Source organism: Sitophilus oryzae, unplaced genomic scaffold (assembly GCF_002938485.1).
Source record: "Sitophilus oryzae breed Bouriz unplaced genomic scaffold, Soryzae_2.0 scaffold_808_pilon_pilon, whole genome shotgun sequence".
Taxonomy (NCBI): Eukaryota; Metazoa; Arthropoda; class Insecta; order Coleoptera; family Curculionidae; genus Sitophilus; species Sitophilus oryzae.
Genome location: NW_022147426.1, coordinates 4,421,630 through 4,442,370, shown reverse-complemented (window position 1 = coordinate 4,442,370; position 20,741 = coordinate 4,421,630). Strand labels below are relative to the sequence as shown.

Genomic DNA, 20,741 nt, shown 5'->3' with positions numbered 1-20,741 from the left:
TATACAAGGATAAAAAATACCCAAATCTAGACGAGTTAAAAAATGCTATTTCTGCCGAATGCAATAGAATTTCAGTTTCCCAACTAACGAATGTAAGAAGAGAATTTTATGATCGCCTGGGTTATTGTCTAGCAGTCGATGGAGGAATATTTGAACATCTTCTTAAATCCTAAAGTTCTAACAATTTAATAGTACCTAAATTAATAAGTTATTGAATATTGTAATAATACTATAATTAACCTTGTAATTGATTACATTATTTTACTTTAATTCATATTAATTTGTATTTATAAATACATCTTTAAGATTTCCAATGTAGGAATGAGTTTTCAATAATAATAAAGCACTAAATAGGTAAATTTCTGAAATGACAAATTCATTTGTCAGTTATCTTTTACCTTGACTGGTGCTCATAAGTAAATACAGGGCCATAAGAAAGGAGAAATATTTAAAAAGAAATCGGGCGATAACTCGTAAACGAGCTAATCAAAAATATCTAAAGTTATTATTTTGAATGTGGGTTTTAGTGCTCTTCAATAAACCTAAATAGAATTATTCTCTAAAATAATTAGGGAAGCCAATAATTGACCCCATTAAAATTTACATGGGATTTCCTATGTCCCGTCCGACGATGCAACACCCGGTATATTAGTCTCAGTGTATATTACCCCAGTCGTTAATATTCGACAGGGCAGACCGAAAGATAAATTATAAGTCTAATCACGATTAAATGTCAAACTTTTAATATTTATAAATTTAGTGGTCACGAAAGATGGCAATAAAAGTTGCAATGTGGTTAAAACGGTTCGGGGCCAATAAAAAACGAAATGAAAACTCGTTAAAAGTTTGTACGAAAAAGTAGACGTACATGCAATAACATTGTACAAGAATTTTATTTTATAAGAAGGTTTGCTGATACCAAAATTAATATTTTTTGTCTTGGTTAAAAGGAATATTTTACCAGGAACCTCGCTGGTTATTGTATTGCTCTATCATTTCCAATTCGTCTTCCGGGAAATGATGTGATTTTTTACATTATATTATATTTTTCTTATTTATTTTATATTATTTTTATTGCATTTGATTTTCGGTATTCAATATTTTACTCCACGTCATTGTTAAGTTTGAAGACTTATGAATATTGTAACGATGAATAGATTAAATACACACACCGGAAAAATCTAGGGATATCATTTTATTAAAGTTAAAAATAAATGTTTTGAATAAACAACCACATATTTGTATAGGCCGATTCTTTCTACTTCGATTGAAACGAAGTAGTCCCACTAGTTATTTCTAAATTTGGGATATTTGCAGAAGTGTTTGTGCATTTTTTGTCAAATGTATAAAAAACACCTAGCACCAATTGTTCGAATTTAACCTGTACTGGCTATGTTTTTATGATAACTGGCCAGAATTCATTCAAATAACTCTGTTTAGTATTAAACGACATTATGGAGCGTAGACATCTTAACAGAGACGAAATGCTAAGGGCCATGGGTATGCTCGAAGCTGGAATGCGCCAAATCGACGTAGCTAGAGCATTAAATACAACGCAAAGTGTAATATCGCGATTAAGTGCACGCTACCGTGAAAGTGGTGATGTTGCTGAAAGGCACACAGGGCAACATCGCATTACTACCCCTCAGCAAGATAATTTTTTACAATTAAATGCTCGACGCCGACCGACTCTTACAGCACCAGATCTTAGTTTAGTTCTCCAGGAAACACATAATGTAACCGTTAGTCCTGACACTGTTCGCAATAGATTAAGAGAGGTCAACTTAAGAAGCAGACGACCCTGGAGAGCTCAACCCTTAACGAGAGGAAATCGAGAGGTACGATATTTGTGGGCTCAAGATCATGTTCAGTGGTCGAATGGACAATGGGCCAATGTTCTCTTCACGGATGAGTCACGCTTTGGAATTCATCCGGATTCGAGAAGGTTTAGGGTAAGGAGAGAACTGGGAAATTTTATTCGGTTGGATCATGTTCAGGAAGTGCACCCTTATCAAGGTGGAACAGTTATGGTCTGGGGAGGAGTCCAGTTAGGCCGAAAAACCGATCTCGTTTTTCTTGAAAGGTTTCTAACAAGAACCAAATATCGTGATTTAATTCTTGAGCCTGTCGTGTTACCATATGCCAATGATTTTGGAAGAACCTTCATTCTCATGCATGACAATGCACGGCCTCATACGGCCAGAGTGGTAAGTGAGTTTATCAATGCTCATGAATTAAACATCTTACCCTGGCCGGCATAATCTCCTGACCTCAACCCCATCGAGCACGTATGGGACGCGGTCCAAAGAAGAATTTTGAGAATGGGTATGCCTCGTGAAACTCGTAGGGATCTGGTTCGGACCGTGAATGCAGCGTGGCAGGCTGTACCTCAAGAAAAGATCGACAACCTGATCAGGAGCATGGAGAGACGATGAAGGGCTGTAATGAACAGTAGAGGAGGCCATATCCTTTATTAAGTAAAAATGGTTTTATCTAAATTCACAGTTTAGAATAAAAAAAAAATATATTTATGAATTTCAACTATTTAAAATTAAAAAATCTCAAATTTTTTAAATGGGACACCCTATATATTATCATTTTTTCTGGTAGATTTGACAACACTCTTCAACTTTTATTAAGTATGTCATATCCCTATTTTTGATAGTTTGCGATTTATTCCCATTTTTTCTATTTTTACCCATATTTTTAATACAATTACCCTATAAAATCATAGTTGCCATGACAAAACAAAACTATTTATTACCTTTAACAAGTAGCTTCATAATTAGTTACAATTGCTGGTATTAGTTAAAATTAATTAACTTTACTCAAATAAACTAAATCGCAGTAGTGAATTTCTTGGTGTATTTCTATATTATGAAAAATGACACTTGGGATTTTTCGTCGGGGCGAATAGCCACAGATTAGGGTAATACTAGATTACCTAATTGCTGAAGACTACTGATATATGAATTTTCTTCGACATACAGTAAAGTTTTTTCTCGTAGTAATTCTGGTTTATAATTCATTTGGTAAAGCCAATATTAATACTGCCGCGAAACCGTCTCATTACACACTGAAGATGTTTTCTAGATAATATACATACATCTATCCTTATAGTAGTTAGCAAAGTACTATATAATATACAGTACTGAACCAAAAAATGTGGTTTTCTAAGCTTGTGCGTGTATATCAATCACATTGCCTAATTAATTTCAAGAAAATCTGTAACTATTACCTCTACCATTTATACTTATTACAACAAATTAAACTAAAATTCAAATTTTCTTCTTAACTTGCTTAACAGACATGAAATTGTGATAATTATTACTTTTTGTCATGGCAACTATGATGTTATAGCGCAATTGTATTAAAAATATGGGTAAAAATAGAAAAAAATGGAATAAATCGCAAACTAATGAAAATAGGTATATGACATTCTAAATAAAAGTTGAAGAGTTTGGTAAAATTTATCAGAAAAAATGATAATATATAGGGTGTACCATTTAAAAAAATTGAAATTCCTTAATTTTAAGTAGTTGAAATTCCTAAATATATTTTGAACACCCTGTAACATCTAACTGAAATATCTTTACATAGGTCTTTTTCTATATCTTTATAAAATACTCCTACCAAATTTTATTTGGTAGGAGATTTTTACAAAATCTAAAAATAAAATAAAAAATAGGGTGTGACGTTTAAAAAAACATATGTTATATTCGCCGCACTTTTTTGAAGCACCCTGTATACTGTATAATAATTTTAAAATGTGTATCTTTACCATCTTCATAACTTTTATATTTAATATTTTTTTGTAAACCTCGAAACAAATGAGATAATGGACTTTACTCTATCGTTGACTCACCCTGTACAACAAGATGTTCTGTATAAAGAAATAAGAGCACAGTATGTATTCTTTAAACTGTGATAAGAGCTTTTGCTTTTATAGTATTTTTCCAAGCGCATGAAATCTAGCACCGGATTAAGTGGTTATGTAATAAACATTTCGCATTTTTCTCTCTCTAGCTTAGAAGATTACCACAGCGATTCATTCCTAGACAATATAAATACCGATCCAAGACTTCTTCTCGTGCCGATATGGCATGTGGTTGTTGTAAATAACCATAAAATGACATGTAAATGATTTTTCTGACAATTACACCGACCAATTATCACTTTTGGCCCATTTTTCCGAATACCACGGTTCACAATCGTAGCTTTTTAACGCCACAACGGCACAACAACGGTCCAAAACACCAACTACGACCGGTACGGTGCCTCCTTAAAGCCGATATCTCCGAAGCTCCGGTTCTGAATCGCCTATCGCGCTTTAAAAGCCGGAGGTGGATATTCCGGCGCGCATAGGCGGGGACGGGGGGCAGGGACATGGGCGGAGGTGTGGGGGGGCCGGGGAGAGCGACGGCGGTTGAGGAGACCGTGGCCACGCGTTCACGAATTCGGAAATATCTCTCGTGAAAAAGAACGAAAGAAAACGGACTAAAATTACTACTGCCACTGCCTATTAAGTTTTAGTTTCTTTGGATTTCGATTTATCGTTTTTTTTTAATTTTACGTGTTGATTTCAGGACTGTAGATGGTAATAGAAAAGTTAATCACCACACTGAAAAAAAGGATCTCTCAGTCGAAATGAATATGACTTTGACCCAAAAGATTGGCGCTTTTCAATAGGGCCACGAACGACGTTTCTTTGCCCAAAGCGTTATCTATCTTTTCGTAAGCTTTAAAAAATTACTTTAAGAGAATAGAAGAATCTATCTGTCCAAAGTATTTCACTCTTGACCCAAAGAAGTTATTGCTACAAGAACAATAGTCTCTTTGATTCATGCAAAAGTTCTTGATTGAAAAGGGACATTTCTTGATTAAAGAGACACTTTTCTTAAACCAATAGCGAATACTATTGACTCAACTACTAGATGGAAAAGAAATACTGCCAACACAGGAAGTTAAATACCTGGGAATAACCCTGGACAGTAAACTCCTGTGGAACAGGCATATTAAGAACACTACCAGCAAAGCCATAAAGGCTCTCATGATATGCAGAAGACTGGCCGGAAATAGATGGGGCTGCTCCCCTAACATTTTGCGCTGGATGTATACCATGATAGTAAGACCCATGATTACTTATGGAGCAGTTGCCTGGTACACAAAACTAGAGCAACGGACGGCAAGGCTAAACCTATGCAAAGTCCAGAGACTAGCATGTGTTTGCATCACAGGAGCCATGAGAACCTGTCCAACAGCAGCAATGGAGGTCATTCTAGATCTAACACCACTGCACATTGTCATTGGTAGATATGCCAATGCGACAATGATTAGAATGGTCACTAACGGAATTAGTACTGGGAGAATTGTCAGATCAGGGGCTTGGAACACCCTCAAAAAGGAAATACCACTCCTGCAACTCCCAGTGGACGATATGCCAAGAAAGTACAACTTTGACAAACATGTCAATGTAGTATTGGGCAATAAGGATTGGAAGAGCGAAACGCTTGCCCAGCAGTTAAAAGACCATACCATAACTTGGTATACTGATGCTTCCAAAACCAATACGGGAACAGGGATCGGAGTGTTTGGGCCGAGAGCTAATTACTCCGAACCAATGGGCACTTACCCTAGTATCCTACAGGCAGAAATCTACGCTATCGAGAGATGCGTACAACTTATCTTAGATAGGAACTATCGGAAACAAGAAATAGCCATCTTATCTGATAGTCAAGCAGCGTTAAAGGCGATCAACTCAGTATCAATCAATTCGAAATTGGTCAAAGAATGCATAGAGAAGCTGAATACATTAGGCAAAGAAAACAAAGTCCTCATACACTGGGTGCCTGCTCACCAAGGGATAGAAGGCAATGAAAAAGCAAATAATCTAGCTAGGAAAGGAGCGAACACTCCACTAACTGGACCAGAACCGTTCTGCTTTCCAAGTGGTAACCAACTCAAGGCGGAACTCAAGAACTTGGAAGATTCCATCTTGCAATGGTCTAAGACACTCGAAGAAGTTTCTGAGGGCTTATGATCAAGAAAAATCACAGATCTTCCTGGGTCTGAGTAAGAACAATCTTCGGATTGTCACGGGGTTTTTAACAGGACACTGTCTCCTCAATGAACACCTCGGTAGATTGAAACTAAGAAGAAACGGCGAATGCAGATTCTGTGGGGAAGATGGGGAAACACCAGTACACCTCATCACTGAGTGCGCCGAGACGACAACCATTCGTGCCATGAATTTTGGTACGACTGATATTGGAGATGGAGAACTACCCTCTATAAAACCGTCCCAGATACTGGCTTTTGTCAAAGCCCTGGGACTGTATGATGAGTTATGATTCAAGAAAGGGGGACACAATGGATCTGTAAGGTCGAAGTGATTAACCCCCCTCCCACTCATTCAAAATTCTAAATTCTAAAAATTGACTCAACTAAAATTTATTTTGATATACCTATATTCTTATTCTATCTATAGTCACGCATGCATTATCTAAACAGGTGCATTAGGTAAATGTCTCTTATCTTCAAATATAGCAAATAAATGCTCTAATTTCCATTTTTCAGAAACTCCTTGAAAGAATCCATATATCCTAAAATTTGTCCATAAAAAATGACAAATGCATGTTAATAACGATCACTAATTTGTTATACGATATGCGTTTAAAAAGCAAATTATGCAAAATTCCAAGTGAAAAATTCCAAGCAACAAAACCCGTGCGTACTATGATGTACGACTACGACTGATCGGACTGCCGACTGATTGTATATACCGTCCTTCGTCATCGTCTTTGCGTGTCGTTATTATTTTTCATCAAAAGAGTATTTAGCTATTGGAAAAATGACCGTGTTTCTTGAATGAAGTACTTCCTAGCGTATTTTTCTTATTATCATAAAACAAAGTAACTTGCACTTGGTTGAATGAAAATAGATTCAAGAGAAATTTTCGAACTTTTAAGAAAACCAGTTTTCTTGAGTTAAGAGAGTTTTTCTTCAGGCAAAATATTTTCTTTTACTTTCTTTCAAGTCTATCTTTTTTATCCGTGCATTACCTTATTAATCTTAGTCCTTTTTTGGAAAGGATGTAAAAGTTATTTCCAAAAATGTGTTTGTAGTTTGTTCAAATCAACGAATCGTAGGAATCGATTCATTAAGAGAAATTGAATCGCGTGATTCCGTTCACTAAAAAGAATCGTAATGCCAATCACAAATAGCAATATCAACCATCCAAAGAAAGGTCAGTCTCTACATTGAGAAGACGAATACTTTAAGACAACCACTAAGAGCACCCAAACTAAATCCTGCGCACAGAGTGTACCGGCTGCAATTTGCTCAAGAACACGGATCATAGCCCGAAAAATTTTGGAATTGGGTATTTTTCTTGAGACGAAACTAGAATATGTTCGGTGAATATTTCGGCTAAAGTAATACTAAATTTCGGCTGTAGGTTCTCCGACTTATAATTTGGCAAAATGGTTATCAATGGAGTTCGAAATTTACCTAATCATGAACCCTCTTTCTCAGTTAAAAATAATATTGAATTTATTAACAAAATTAAAAATATAACATTGCATGAAGGTGAAATTTTGGTCTCCTTTGATGTATCTTCATTGTTCCCAAGTGTTCCAATTCCACATACTTTAGGCTACTTGAAGGAATTACTGAACGCAAATGGTCTCGACAACAAAACTGTGAGTGAATATATTGAGCTTACATCGTTATGTATGAAACAAAATTGTTTTCAATTTAATAACAACTTTTTTGAACAGCGGGAAGGTACAGCAATGGGTAATCCACTGTCTCCATTTTTGGATAATTTATTCATGAGCAGGTTTGAAGTGGAGGCTAAGAATGAGTTTGAGTATTTTTCAAAAGTATGGTTTAGGTATGTGGATGATACTTTTGCTGTTTTTCACACACATTCAGACACATAGATAATTTTATTTCTAAGTTAAATAATCGTTTTCCTTCCATTAAATTTACACATGAAATTGAGAACGACAGATTACCATTTCTAGATGTATTAGTTATTAGAAATACTAACAATTGCTTGGAATTTGATATCTACAGGAAAAATACCACTACACGCAGATATATTCCTAATGGATCTTATAGTGTTGAACATAAAATTCAAATTGTGTAGTCCTTTTTCTTCAGTTATAGCTCTTCATACAGTCTCAAAGACAGTTTTACAGAGGTTGGTTCTCCATCTTCGATACCAGTCGTACCAAAGTTTATGGGATGAATGGCTGATGTCTCGGTGCACTTAGTGATAAGGTGTTCCGGTGTCCCAAAGGAGACAAAAACCCCCTGACCATCCGAAGATTGTTCTCTTTGATTGTTCCAGATTGTTCTTACTATGACGCAACTTTATCCATTATTGACTGTTATTGAGACAACAGAAGTCTGTAACTGTCAAATTAATCCTGTCAAACGTTCCCATTTTTCAAAATTTCCCGTCAAATGAACATAAATTTAATTTCCCGGGTTTATTATGAATAGTACAGACTATATTTTCAAGTACCCGAACTTCTTGGACGACGAATCGGTACACTATCGAAGCAAGGAGTACATTTCCAAGGTTTGCAGGGACATAATCGAGGACATTTTGAAGCAGACCTACGACGAAGAGAACCCGCTGGGTTCTGCACCGTTGAAGTGCAGCAAGGCCTGTCAAACTGATAAAACTCCTTCAGTGAGATACAATTACAACCTAACTGTGAGACAGCAGATTTTCGAGAAGTTTATAGTAAGATATTCATTTTTTTTAACTTATTTTTTTAATTATAAAAAGAGCGAGGGCCAGGTACGTCGGTTCCCGATAAATCACCGAAGTTAAGCGACATTAGAGGAGGCGAGTGGATGGAAAGGTGACCGTCTGCATTGTAGATTGTATGGGATTCTCCCCTTCTAGGTTATAACTCATCGTACAGCCCCACACTGAAAAAATGAATTTGTGAATTTACTAACAATATTGCGGCACTCCCCTGAATCCATACAAATTGCAAAACTATGGATTCAGGGGAGTGCCGCTCGAATGGCTTAAGTCGTATCTTGGCAACAGAAGGCAGCTTGTGAGGATTGATACGTCTATGTCTTCTTGTAAGCCTATAGAATGTGGTGTCCCTCAGGGTTCAGTACTTGGCCCTATTTTATTTCTGGTGTTTATCAACGACATGGCAAATCTAGACATTAGCAATAAAATCTGCCTCTTTGCGGACGATACTAGTGTCACTTGGAGCACACCATTAAATCTTGGTGCGATTCTAATCTCCTATGCCTCAACCTTCAAAAACTAAAGTTTTGTCATATAAAAGTACTATACAACCTTTTGTACTTAATAACACCACTATTGACGTCGTGGACTCTGTGAGATTCTTAGGACTTGTTGTGGACAACTCTTTAAAATGGGACTTGCACATCGAAGCCTTATCAAAGAAACTAAGCTCTGCCTGTTTTGCGCTAAGATCAGTGTCTAAGGAACTTAACTCATCAACCTCTAGAATGGTCTATTATGCCCTTTTTGAGTCGCATCTTCGTTATGCCCTTCCATTCTGGGGTACTTGCTGCGCGACAAAATTTGATCGTATTTTCAAACTTCAAAAGAGAGCAGTTCGATACTTATTGGGACTAAACAGTAGAACTCACTGCCAGAATTTCTTTAAAAATTTCAAAATACTGACTCTTCCTTCCTTATTCATTTTTGAATCCGTTTGCTTAATCCGCAAGCACATATTCTCTATTCCGGAAAGGCCTTCTCACAACTATCCACTTAGGAATGCGGAGCACGATATTTATCTGCCAACCCCGAGCTCAGAACTAGTTAAGGGCTCAATACTGTACAATGCCAAGAAAATGTACAATCATTTGCCTTCGAATATCAAGTCACTTTCATTCTTTCCCGCATTTCGCAAAGCTCTGAAATCATACTTACTGGAGAGAGCCCTATATGCGGTAAACGACTTTTTTGTTGATGTTTAATCATGAACAATTTAGAATTTTAATTTTAATATTTTTTAAAACTCTTGATTTTATGTTATTATAACATGATTTTATCCATTTACAGTTTTCCTTTTGTAAATTTTTTTAGATACGCCTGTGTTCTGCAATGTCCATGTATGTTTTATTTGTAATTTTATGACGTAAATTTTTTTTGAATTGATTTGTATTGTATGACATTTTTTGTATTATTTGTATATTTGTTTTTGCGCTTTTTTTGTTTTGCTTTGTCGATGAAGCTGTTTTGGCTTTTTGTACAATAAGCGTTGTTTTTTTTTATTGATTGTTATTTCTTGCCACAGATTATTGTAGTAAATTTACCATTCGTTCTTTAGTTTTTCAACTTGTTTGTAAAATCGCGGTATGGCTAATTTGTGGCATGTATGTAAAAATATGTTATAATATATCTTTATTTTCACCAATTTTCTTTGCGAATTAATGTAAAAAATATCTATATCATAGTAAATTTACTTATTCATTGTAAATTTATCTTTTAAAATCGCCAACTCCCTTGTACTATTGATATCCCTATAACATAGGATACAACATTTTAATGAAAAGTTCTGTGCATAAAATCAATAAAATGAAAAATATACGAAATAATATACATGTACTGATTTTTTTCGAAAATCGACAACTATGAAACTATTAACCCTTCCCGGACACAAACGGTACATTGTGAGACAGGAAATTGTAGAGAGAAACAAGCCCTATAACATAGGATACAACATTTTAATGAACAGTGCTTTCCATAAAATCAATAAAATGAGAAATATACGAAATAATATACATGTACTGATTTCTTTCGAAAATCGACAACTATGAAACTATGAACCCTTCCCGGACACAAACGGTACATTGTGAGACAGGAAATTATAGAGAGAAACAAGCCCTATAACATAGGGTACAACATTTTAATAAACAGTGCTTTCCATAAAATCAATAAAATGAAAAATATACGAAATAATATACATGTACTGATTTTTTTCGAAAATCGACAACTATGAAACTATGGACCCTTCCCGGACACAAACGGTACATTGTGAGACAGGAAATTGTAGAGAGAAACAAGCCCTATAACATAGGATACGACATTTTAATGAACAGTGCTTTCCATAAAATCAAAAAATGAAATATATACCATCGTCTAGATGGTTACTGAGTTGATCGCTTTTAATGAAATAATTATTCCTTGTTTCCGACAGTTCCTATCCAAAATACTTTGTACGCATCTTTCGATAACACAAATTTCAGCCTGAAGGAATGTTGGGGAAACGTTTCTCTCTTCAAATCCTTTTTAAACATCCTGTATACCAATAGTACTAGAAATTTCAATTCTTAATTTCTACTTCTTGTTCTCAATCCAAAAATATTGTTTCTTGTGTTTGCATTTTTAAGAGCCTTGTAGCTAAACTTTGTAAGTTTCCCGTTATAACACTCATCATCTCTGCTGCCTCTTTCTATAATTTAAACCCAGAGACCAAAACTATGTAAAGTATGCCCGCAGGGTGATTAATTTTGCGAAATGATCATAATTTTGTATAGAAAAAGTAGGTTAAAATACTTAATACCGATGAAAAGTGCTTTGATTCACAGATATTCACAGAAATATATTGATGTTGAATTCTATACAGGCCTACCTACTAATTTTTTCCTCCTTATTTAGAGACAAAATAATTAGAAGGCTTAAAATGGTGGAGACCCAAAGAATCAAGCCAAAAATTGTGAAAATCAATGAAGAAAGTGCTGATGTTGATGCTGATATTGAGGATATGGAGGAAAATACGTTTGAAATTGTTGAATACGATCAAGATGACGCAATAGTACATTCAGATATTGTTGAAGAACCACCTGAGGCACTCAGCGAGGTACTTACTCTATTCTACAGGGCGGGCAAATGTTCTAAACAGCTTCATTTTTATAAAATATGCAGAAAAAAAATATGTTATATTTTTTTCCCGAATTTTTTTAAATTACATAATTTTCAGAGATCCAAACTGGAAGACATCCTAGAAAATATGTCCACTACCATCAACGTAACTGTAGTTGAATTGGTCAAGTCTAGGTTTGAAACCGAGGAACCTATTGATAGGAGTCAAAACCAAAGTTGTTCACTGAGTGATTATAACGGAGAAAATAATCGAGAAATTGACTTGAATGAATTGCTGACCAATATAGAGAAACTAGTTCGTGTAAACAACAAATTGGTGTGGATGTTGAAAATTGTCTTGTTCGTATTTTGCTTGAATGCTGCGGTTTTGGTAAAATCTACATTGTTTTAATTTTACGGATGATTCGTTGGTGAAAAAATAATAATCACACTGTATTTGATCATACTATGTTTTTTTTCTTGAAATAAAAAATCGGTAAAAAAACTTTTAAGTCAAACGGTTTTATCTTATGTGCACTGAAAACTAGAAAATAATAATAACAATTAGGTATTTTGAACTTCTAGTTCAGAAATATTTTAGTACTAGGCAGAATAGCTTTTAGGCATATTAGACTAAAATAAAAACGTGGGGCCCCTCTGAAATCCTACCTATGGCAAAGCATATCTTTATACTTTGGTAGATCATGAGCTCGGCGTTCGCTGGTGAAGCCGCCACGGCTGGTTATTGGTTGTCAAAATCTCCAGTTACGATTATAGTAAGTCGATGCAATCCACACTTAGTATAGAAGAAAATATTACAGCAATAGTTAATGGGCCCCACGTTTTTATTTTAGTCTAATATGCCTAAAAGCTATTCTGCCTAGTACTAAAATATTTCTGAACTAGAAGTTCAAAATACCTAATTGTTATTATTATTTTCTAGTTTTCAGTGCACATAAGATAAAACCGTTTAACTTAAAAGTTTTTTACCGATTTTTTATTTTCTAGTTTTTAGTATTTAACGGAAATGCCTACCGAATATTCCTCATTCTATTTAATTTATTTAGTGCATCATTATTACATGGTTTTTTACCTGATAATTTATTACAATCTAATTCCTCAATACATAGCCCTTCCAGAGACTTGACTCGACTTAGAGCCACGTAGGCTTGCCCTTCCTCAAACAATTTTGAGCCCAAATACACTACTGCATGGTCGACTGTGCTGCCCTGCATTTTATGGACGGTGGATGCCAATGACAAAATTAAGGGTAACATCCTTCTTTCAGCCGTACCATAATTGAATTTTGCTGGAAACTGTATGGCTTTCGGGTGTATAACGTGTATGCCGTCTCTGCCAAAGTCAATCCAAACTGATGGTACATCTGTTTCGTACATTTGGGTTCGACGGAACTGAGGCCAAACAATTTCTGTAATGTGGCCTATAGTACCATTTACCAATCCTTTTGTAACGTCAATGTTGGATCGCAACATTACTTTTGCTCCTACAAATATTTCAAGTACTGATGGTAAGCCTCCAGTCTTATTTATATCTGTTGGTATTATATTTGCTACATTTAAATTATCTGTGTTTCGTGTGGCGTCAATTAGTTGGTCCTGTGCTTTAATGGTATACATTCGAGATCCCTTATTCCGGAACAGATTTAAAACAGCAGCGTTGTGATTGTTTACTTGCTGATTAGTGGGGTATACCCTTAACGCTTTGTCTGTTGCAAACTCATCACTTGGGTTTTGAAGTTCCCACGAGTAATGGACATTTTAACGGTCGACCCCCCCCCCCCCCAGAGGTCCAGTAGAGGGGCAAGGCTATAATATACAACAAGAGGCGCCCAATCTTGAGGGAAAAACGCTTGCGACATTACATTTTTAGCCACCCTAATGCCATACAGTCCTCAGCACGTTTTAACCTATTACCTTAACTTAGGTGGTAAAGCTACCGCTAACTACGTAGATACATCTAATCACCTATTTTTTTTTATCTGTCCTTCTAACGTCACACAATCTTGGACACAACTGTTCTGGACACGACTACTCATGCCCTCACCTAATACGCCATTTTGTAACGACGTCCATCTTGGATTTTAAATTTTGTCATAATCACAGTATTCTACTAGTGTAGCCCTTTCATTTGATACCCATATTGAGGGGGTTGTGGATTTACAATGTTATTGATATTACTATATTGTATTGTCATCGGAACTAAAGGTGTGTACCAAATTTCAGATCAATCTGACAACAGGAAGGTACTTAAATTTCAATTTCTAATTTTGACCCAAATAAACAAAAAAATAAATCAATACCGTACGGGTCGAGCTAAATAAAACCGTTTAAAAAAGCAACATTTTTGAAAGCTTCTTCATGAAAAAGAAATAAAACCATCTATTTTAACCAGTGTTTTCTGTTTTGTCTTTTTTTTCGCCATAATTTTGCTTGTATATGTTGCGTCAAAACAAATCAATGTATAGTTAGTATAGAATGTTCAGCTATATTGTCGAACTCTCTCAATCACTTGCCAACCAGATGAAAGAGATTGGTGACGTCATTATGGCATTTCGTAAATTACTGCGTATTCTTTTTTGTAACTGTCATTGTCATTTGATTTGAGGTTATAATTTTATTGACGTACATCGATCAATGTCAAAATTAAAATTTGACTGTTGCTGTAAAATAAAATTCAAATTTTTAATGCAAAAATGCCTCAAAGATTTAACGAAAATGAACAAAGGCTCATTGCTAAGCTTATAAATGATTTTTCTCCAGAAAGAGACCCTAAAACTCGTATTTGACAAATAATGATGACGTAACGATGAACGATGGCTGAACAGTCTATACATTTTTATACCATACGATCGAAAAAAAAACGACGTTAGAGATGCCTTCGAAATAAAGATCGCTGACAATTCGTACGTAAAATTATATCGTCACCAGAATGCAAGAAATGGAGGAAATTCTCATGTTTTAAGTTACCTACTCGAAATTATGTAAAAGAGTGCCTATATATAGAATTTAGTGCCCAAATTGGCTATCATATCATTTTTTGTATACAGTAACTGTAAATGATATAACCACACGAAAATTCGGTGTGGTATATTTCTTACATTCAGGTGACGATAATAGAGATCGTCATCGATAGTCGCTTCTGAAGTCTGAAGAAGATTCTTTGTATTAAGACATTGACAAAGAGCTATATGGAGGGTTCACTCTCCAAGTTGCTAGACTTTCCGGAAAGGATAAGACTGCAGAATGTAACCCAAGGATCAAAAGAAGACACTGCCACAGATCTGAAAACCAATAGCAACCTCAAAGATTTATCTATCTACTGTGTCTCTATTGTATAAGAAAATAAAAACAGGAGTAGTTTGACAGGATTTTTTTTTGCTTCAAAATAAAAAAAATGTCTAGTCTACTATACCTTTGAACCAATTAAAATCGTATTTCGAGCTTCCTGATTTGAAAGAATTAATCAAAATAAGTTCAAATAGAGCTAAAAACGTATTCAAACACATTTCTCTCCAGAGAATTTACATTTTTATTTCATTTCTACACTTCAGCAATGCATGTAATTAAATAATATTATTTTTCTTTAAAATCTGTGGTTTCAGGTTCTAAAAACCATGCCTGAACGACTGATATGCTTTTCCACGAATACGTTTGAATTGGAAAACGTGACCAGTGAGTTTTATGCAACTAAAACCAAACCGACGTACAGTGTAACGAAAACTAAAATAGTGGGACATTGGCATTTCTCTTCAGTTATCACTATTCTTGCTGACATTTTTTGACAGAAATTAAATAATACGACTAGGAATTTTTGCCACAGGGCGAAAAGAGTAAAAAAAGGCGTAATGAAAGGTCCAAAAATATACGAAGTTTTATAAAAGGACTTTACAGGTATATTTTTTTATTGGGACTCTTATGGACCAAAAACGTTATCAAATTACTGTCGAACAATCATTTATCTCCCGCTAATATGTCAAAACTCAATCAACATTCCTAAATATTCAAATAATCAGGGATAAATTAGATAACACTGCAAAACTCAAAGAACAAATATCATTTAACAGTATTAAATAATATGATAATATGCGAAAAAAACGCATTCAACTTCAACAAGCAAGCGTATAGCTTTTTCAATAAAGAAATTACGGATAAAAACTAGGGTCGAATCAATGGAAAACGTAATTATTGCCGAAGAAATTTATTTTTTTCTTCCAGGTTCGGATCTAGGTGGATGAAATTTTTATGTGACAGTATACTAGAAGGTTCACTCTATGATAACCTTGCGCGAATGTAGGCGTTTTTTTGAAAGTCATAATAAACATGTAGAAACTAGACTTGAAAAAATTTGGGACATTTTTTTCAGGTTTGTTGTAAAAGACCTCTCTTTACGCAAAAAAATTGTTGGAATTGAACAACACAAGGAAACTTCTGAAAATAATAAATTTCATTGTATGAAATTTTTGTACAGATTTGGTAAATTAAGGAAACCATAACTTCAACCCGCCATAACTCCCCGACTAAGAGGTCAACTCAAGAAATATCTCACATGGTGGGGCTCTGGGATGTCCTTTATCCATCTATATAAAAAACTTGATTAATTAAATTTTTTGTTTTTTGGGCAAATGTCCCGCATTTCCCGATTTCGTTACACTGTGCGACGTCAGTTTGTTCTACATGAACTTATTTGCAGTACACACACACATACACACTCAGAAACATACAATATATAGCTCGTCCAGCCAGAAATTATACCCTACCACGTAGTCGAGAAAAAAAAATGCGTCATAGTAACCTTTGAAATTATATTTTTTTATAAATTCTTTCGAGTCAACCCCCAAATGTCATTTGGGTATTAAAACGCCGTCAGAGACTGACAATCGCTGGTTATTTCGCAGAGGTCAAGCACTAAACCAATTAATTTTGTTAAAATTCGAAAAGAAATATTTTTTTCTAGAAATATAGATTTGTGTGTCTATCTTTCTTTTAAAGTTTTATGTCAATTTTTAGTAGATGACGTCTAGAGATTGACCTCACCTTATCATCGATTGTCGTGCATCGTCATTTCAAAGACTACCGTGACACCTTTTTTTTTCGACCAAAAAGTAAGTAGGTACTTCAAAACATTCAAATAACGAAATAAAACGAATATTTTGATGGGTTCTCTCAAATATATTCAAAATAGGTAGGTATAAGTCTATTAAAATTTTAAATTCTGCTACTAGGTGTAATAACTGTCTCCAAGCGTTTTATTTTCTGATTCGTCTTTTGCAAAGTTAAATTTATATCCACGTTCGTTCCGCCACCATATGGCATGTGGATACTAGATATCGCACGGACTTTTATTATGGCAATTATAGTTATCAGTTACTGCTGCTAGCTGCTAAAGCCTCTTTAGAGATATAAAAAAAAACTGTTAAATCTCCCACGGAGCTCAAACGTTAAAAATACGTTCAAATGCCAATGTGTGTTGTTGTTCCTTTATTTTTATTCATAATATCTTATTCAAGCTGGTTAAAATGAATGAGGAATCTATTATTCAGTGTAGGAACAAATTGATTTTATTTTTTTTTCCAAAATATAGTGAAAGTAAGATTAGAATAGAATATATTTTTGTAGGCTGCAAAAAAAAGTGTTCTAGGTCTATGAATAGCGCTGATGGGCCTTGTTTGGCTATTTCATCTGCCCTTTTGTTACCCTTGTGACTTGTGACGTTTCTGGCAAGTTTTTGGACAATCATAACTACCCTAAATAGAATCGCAAAAAAATATCAGTTGGCATTGTCACCTCAGTAGATATTAATTATCTTTACAAATAAATTATTTAATATATCTAATACTTGTGTCATTTCCTTGAAAAAAATTATACAAAATTTTTTAAGTAAACATCTGAAAGGCTAGATTATTTTTTCTTCCTTGATAATGCAATACATTTTTGAGAATAAATACCTAGTAAAAGCATCATTCGATTTCTTTATCTGTCAATGTCAATTATTATATTGTTACTGATTGAATTTTAGATATATCAATAGCTTAAAACCTTTGAATAAGAAGACTAAGGAAGGAGCATATCAAAAATCTTAGGTACACCGCGATGGGCCTCAAATATGGCCGACTTAAATTCCGGTTTATCAGTGTCGTTCTAATTTTATTTAAAAAATGTAAAACTATGATGTAGGGTAGACGTGGGGTAGACTCAATAATTTGTTGTTTTATTTTACGTTGTGAATAAATGTTGGTAGTTATTAAAATTGTTATAAAAATATATAATTCTAATAAAAATAGATAAGTTATAATAAGTATTTATTAACACAAACATCCGATACGCTACTGAAGCAGGTAAGTCAAATTAACGTATCTAAATTCTTTGACATCTAATCTTTGACAAGTAATAAATAAAAGCTAAAATGCAAGAAAAATATATAATTTAGTTAATTTAAGTGAATTTCATAAATGATCGGTTTACTACACGTATGTATATTATATAGTCACTTACTAGCGAAAAGTTGTTCAATTATTTCACTCAATTTTTGCCGAGATCTACCGCACGCTACACAACCAACTATTTTAGAGTCTTTTTCGATAAATCGCGATAGTGTCACTGTTAATTTAAGTTCTGCCACAATTTCCATCTAGATTTACTACCTTTATACAACTATCAGTAGTAGAATAAATAATAAATAACATAAAATAAGCTCCGTAAAGACTGACAAATCCACAAAATTTCAAATCAAATTCAAATGTGTCAAATGAATCGTCAAACAGAACTGTCAAGGATCCCCACCCTAGAGAGCTTTTATGGTGGCTTTTCCGCCCACCATGCATGAATACATGGATATCATTATGCTCCTTCCTTAGTCTTCTTATTCAAAGCTTAAAACAAAAAACGCTATCCTGGACATACCTACTAAAACAAAAATATCACAGGTTTTACTATTAACAGCTGCAAAATATGAGTTTATTTTTACTCTAATCGCTGACAGTGGACATAATTTTTCTAGTTTCAGTAAATTTACAGTGAAAATATCTCTAAATGTCCCGATAAAAATAGATCTTTTAGAAAACTTAGAAAAATAACGTCATCGCATTAATGATGACGCCCAGTACGTACCTAAAATGATCGAAACGTCGTTAAAGTCAAATAAACATAATGCAAATTCAAGAAAATGTTTCAAATCACCATAAAGATATTTCGATGTGCTATTTCTTGCTGAATAGTACAATTTTGTGGAGTGAATTCGAAACTCGTCAATAATTTGCTTTGTTTTCAATATTTAACGGTGAAAACTTGCTGCAGCACTTTCAGTTATTTAATATTAATTGTTTGTTACAGTCCTTTAATAATAAACATGACTTTGTAAACAAAATGGCGATTTTGGCATGCCTACACCACCTAATTTTGAAATACTTACATTTTAAGGAATATTTTCTACGAATTCAGGTGGTTTTGATGCAAAAAGCTCGGGTTTTAAGAAAATAAATTGGTTTGTAAGATATTTCACATGAAAAATTATGATTATAGACACTAATAAGTATTTCCGGGGTAAAAAGCTAATAGGAAACACTATTACTAAGTGTTTAAATGAAAAATAATGGTTGCAAAGTAGGAGGAATGAAAATTACTTACATTTTAACTTATTTTCGGTAAAAATAAAGGAAAATTCCAATAATTCTTTAATTCAAACTCAAAATACTGTAGTTTGAAGTTTTTCCATTAATTCAATTGTTTTTTAATGTTAAATATGGCAGTTAAAAAGAAGATTCCTTTTCAAAAACGGTTTGCAACTATTTTATGATGAAAGCATTGAATTATATTTATTTTTTAATTATTTTCGGTAAAAAGCAAGGAAAATACTTGTAATTCTTCAGTTTATGCCCACCATAACACAATTTTAAGGATTTTGTTCTAGTTCAAGTGTTTTTTATTGCAAAATATGGGCATTAAAAAGAAGATATCTATACAACTAGGTATATGATGATAAAAGTGTTGAAATATACTTACATTTTTACTTATTTCCGGTAAACAGCGTTGAAATTCCAATAATCCTTTACTCCTGACACGGAACAGCGTATTTTTCTTCAAACCAAACGAAAAACAGTCGTTATAAAATAAAAATACAACTCACAACCACAGATAAAACGGTCACATCTTCCACGCCAACCGAGCGAACTTTCTCAGCTTTTCCTGGTCCTTGTCCGGAGTATTTTCGCTTGCCTTTACAACAAAAAACGCGGATTTTCGCGACGGACGAAACTTTTTAGTTAGACACGTTGAAATTGACTGAAAAACACACAAAAACACCGAAAGTTACATGATTAAATGCGATGGCATGGCGCGCGTTTTCCTGAGACTGAATCGCAGAGGAGGGCATTTCGTTGAAATTGGACGCGATCGGGGGAGATCGGGGAGCTTTCGGCGGAGTTCGGCACCGCATTCTTCGGCAAGGGGAAAGGATTAGGGAGGGGCGCTAGGGCGGGTAAAAAGTTGGATCAAAGTGGGGAAATTAACAGAAAAAAAAGTCGGGGAAAAAGTTGTCGGTGCGTGTTGTGAAGTAATTGTTGATCATTGTCGGTCGTAGATAGTATAGCCGTGGGTTTTGTTATTTGAAAGCTCCATAAAACAAATAATGATAGTAGAGGAAATGCGCGATTTTTTGCACTAGAAAGATAGGCAAGCAGGCAAGCACCATTAAAAGCGATCAATTCAGTAACCATCATTTCAAAGTTGGTCAAAGAATGGCTATAGAGAAGCTGAACGAATTAGGCAAAGAAAATAAAGTCTTCCTACTATGGGTTCTAGCCCACCAAGACCAAGGGCCTAAATTATTGAATTTACCTTATGGAGCA

At 34.5% G+C, this 20,741-nt stretch overlaps 2 protein-coding genes across 3 annotated transcripts in view; one reads left to right on the top strand and one right to left on the bottom strand.

Annotated features, from left to right (window-relative positions):
* The window catches only part of LOC115888751 (protein winged eye), an 87,926-nt gene extending 67,692 nt beyond the window's left edge, over nucleotides 1–20,234 (bottom strand). For both annotated transcript variants that reach the window (XM_030908587.1, XM_030908589.1), the window contains exon 1: nucleotides 19,897–20,234. The gene's annotated coding sequence lies outside the window, so the exon portion shown is untranslated. The remainder of the gene's footprint in view (nucleotides 1–19,896) is intronic.
* On the top strand, nucleotides 8,408–12,371 carry LOC115888766. Its single transcript, XM_030908609.1, has 3 exons — nucleotides 8,408–8,758; nucleotides 11,675–11,876; nucleotides 11,997–12,371. The coding sequence occupies exons 2-3, from the start codon at nucleotides 11,700–11,702 to the stop codon at nucleotides 12,288–12,290; spliced, it is 471 nt and encodes a 156-aa protein (XP_030764469.1). The 5' UTR covers nucleotides 8,408–8,758; nucleotides 11,675–11,699; the 3' UTR covers nucleotides 12,291–12,371.
* Nucleotides 20,235–20,741: the final 507 nt, after the last annotated feature.

Coding starts and splice junctions, on each gene's coding strand:
- LOC115888766 (XM_030908609.1), top strand. CDS start 11,700: ATGGTGGAGACCCAAAGAATCAAGCCAAAAATTGTGAAAATCAATGAA. Junction 11,877..11,996: donor CACCTGAGGCACTCAGCGAG/GTACTTACTCTA, acceptor CATAATTTTCAG/AGATCCAAACTGGAAGACAT.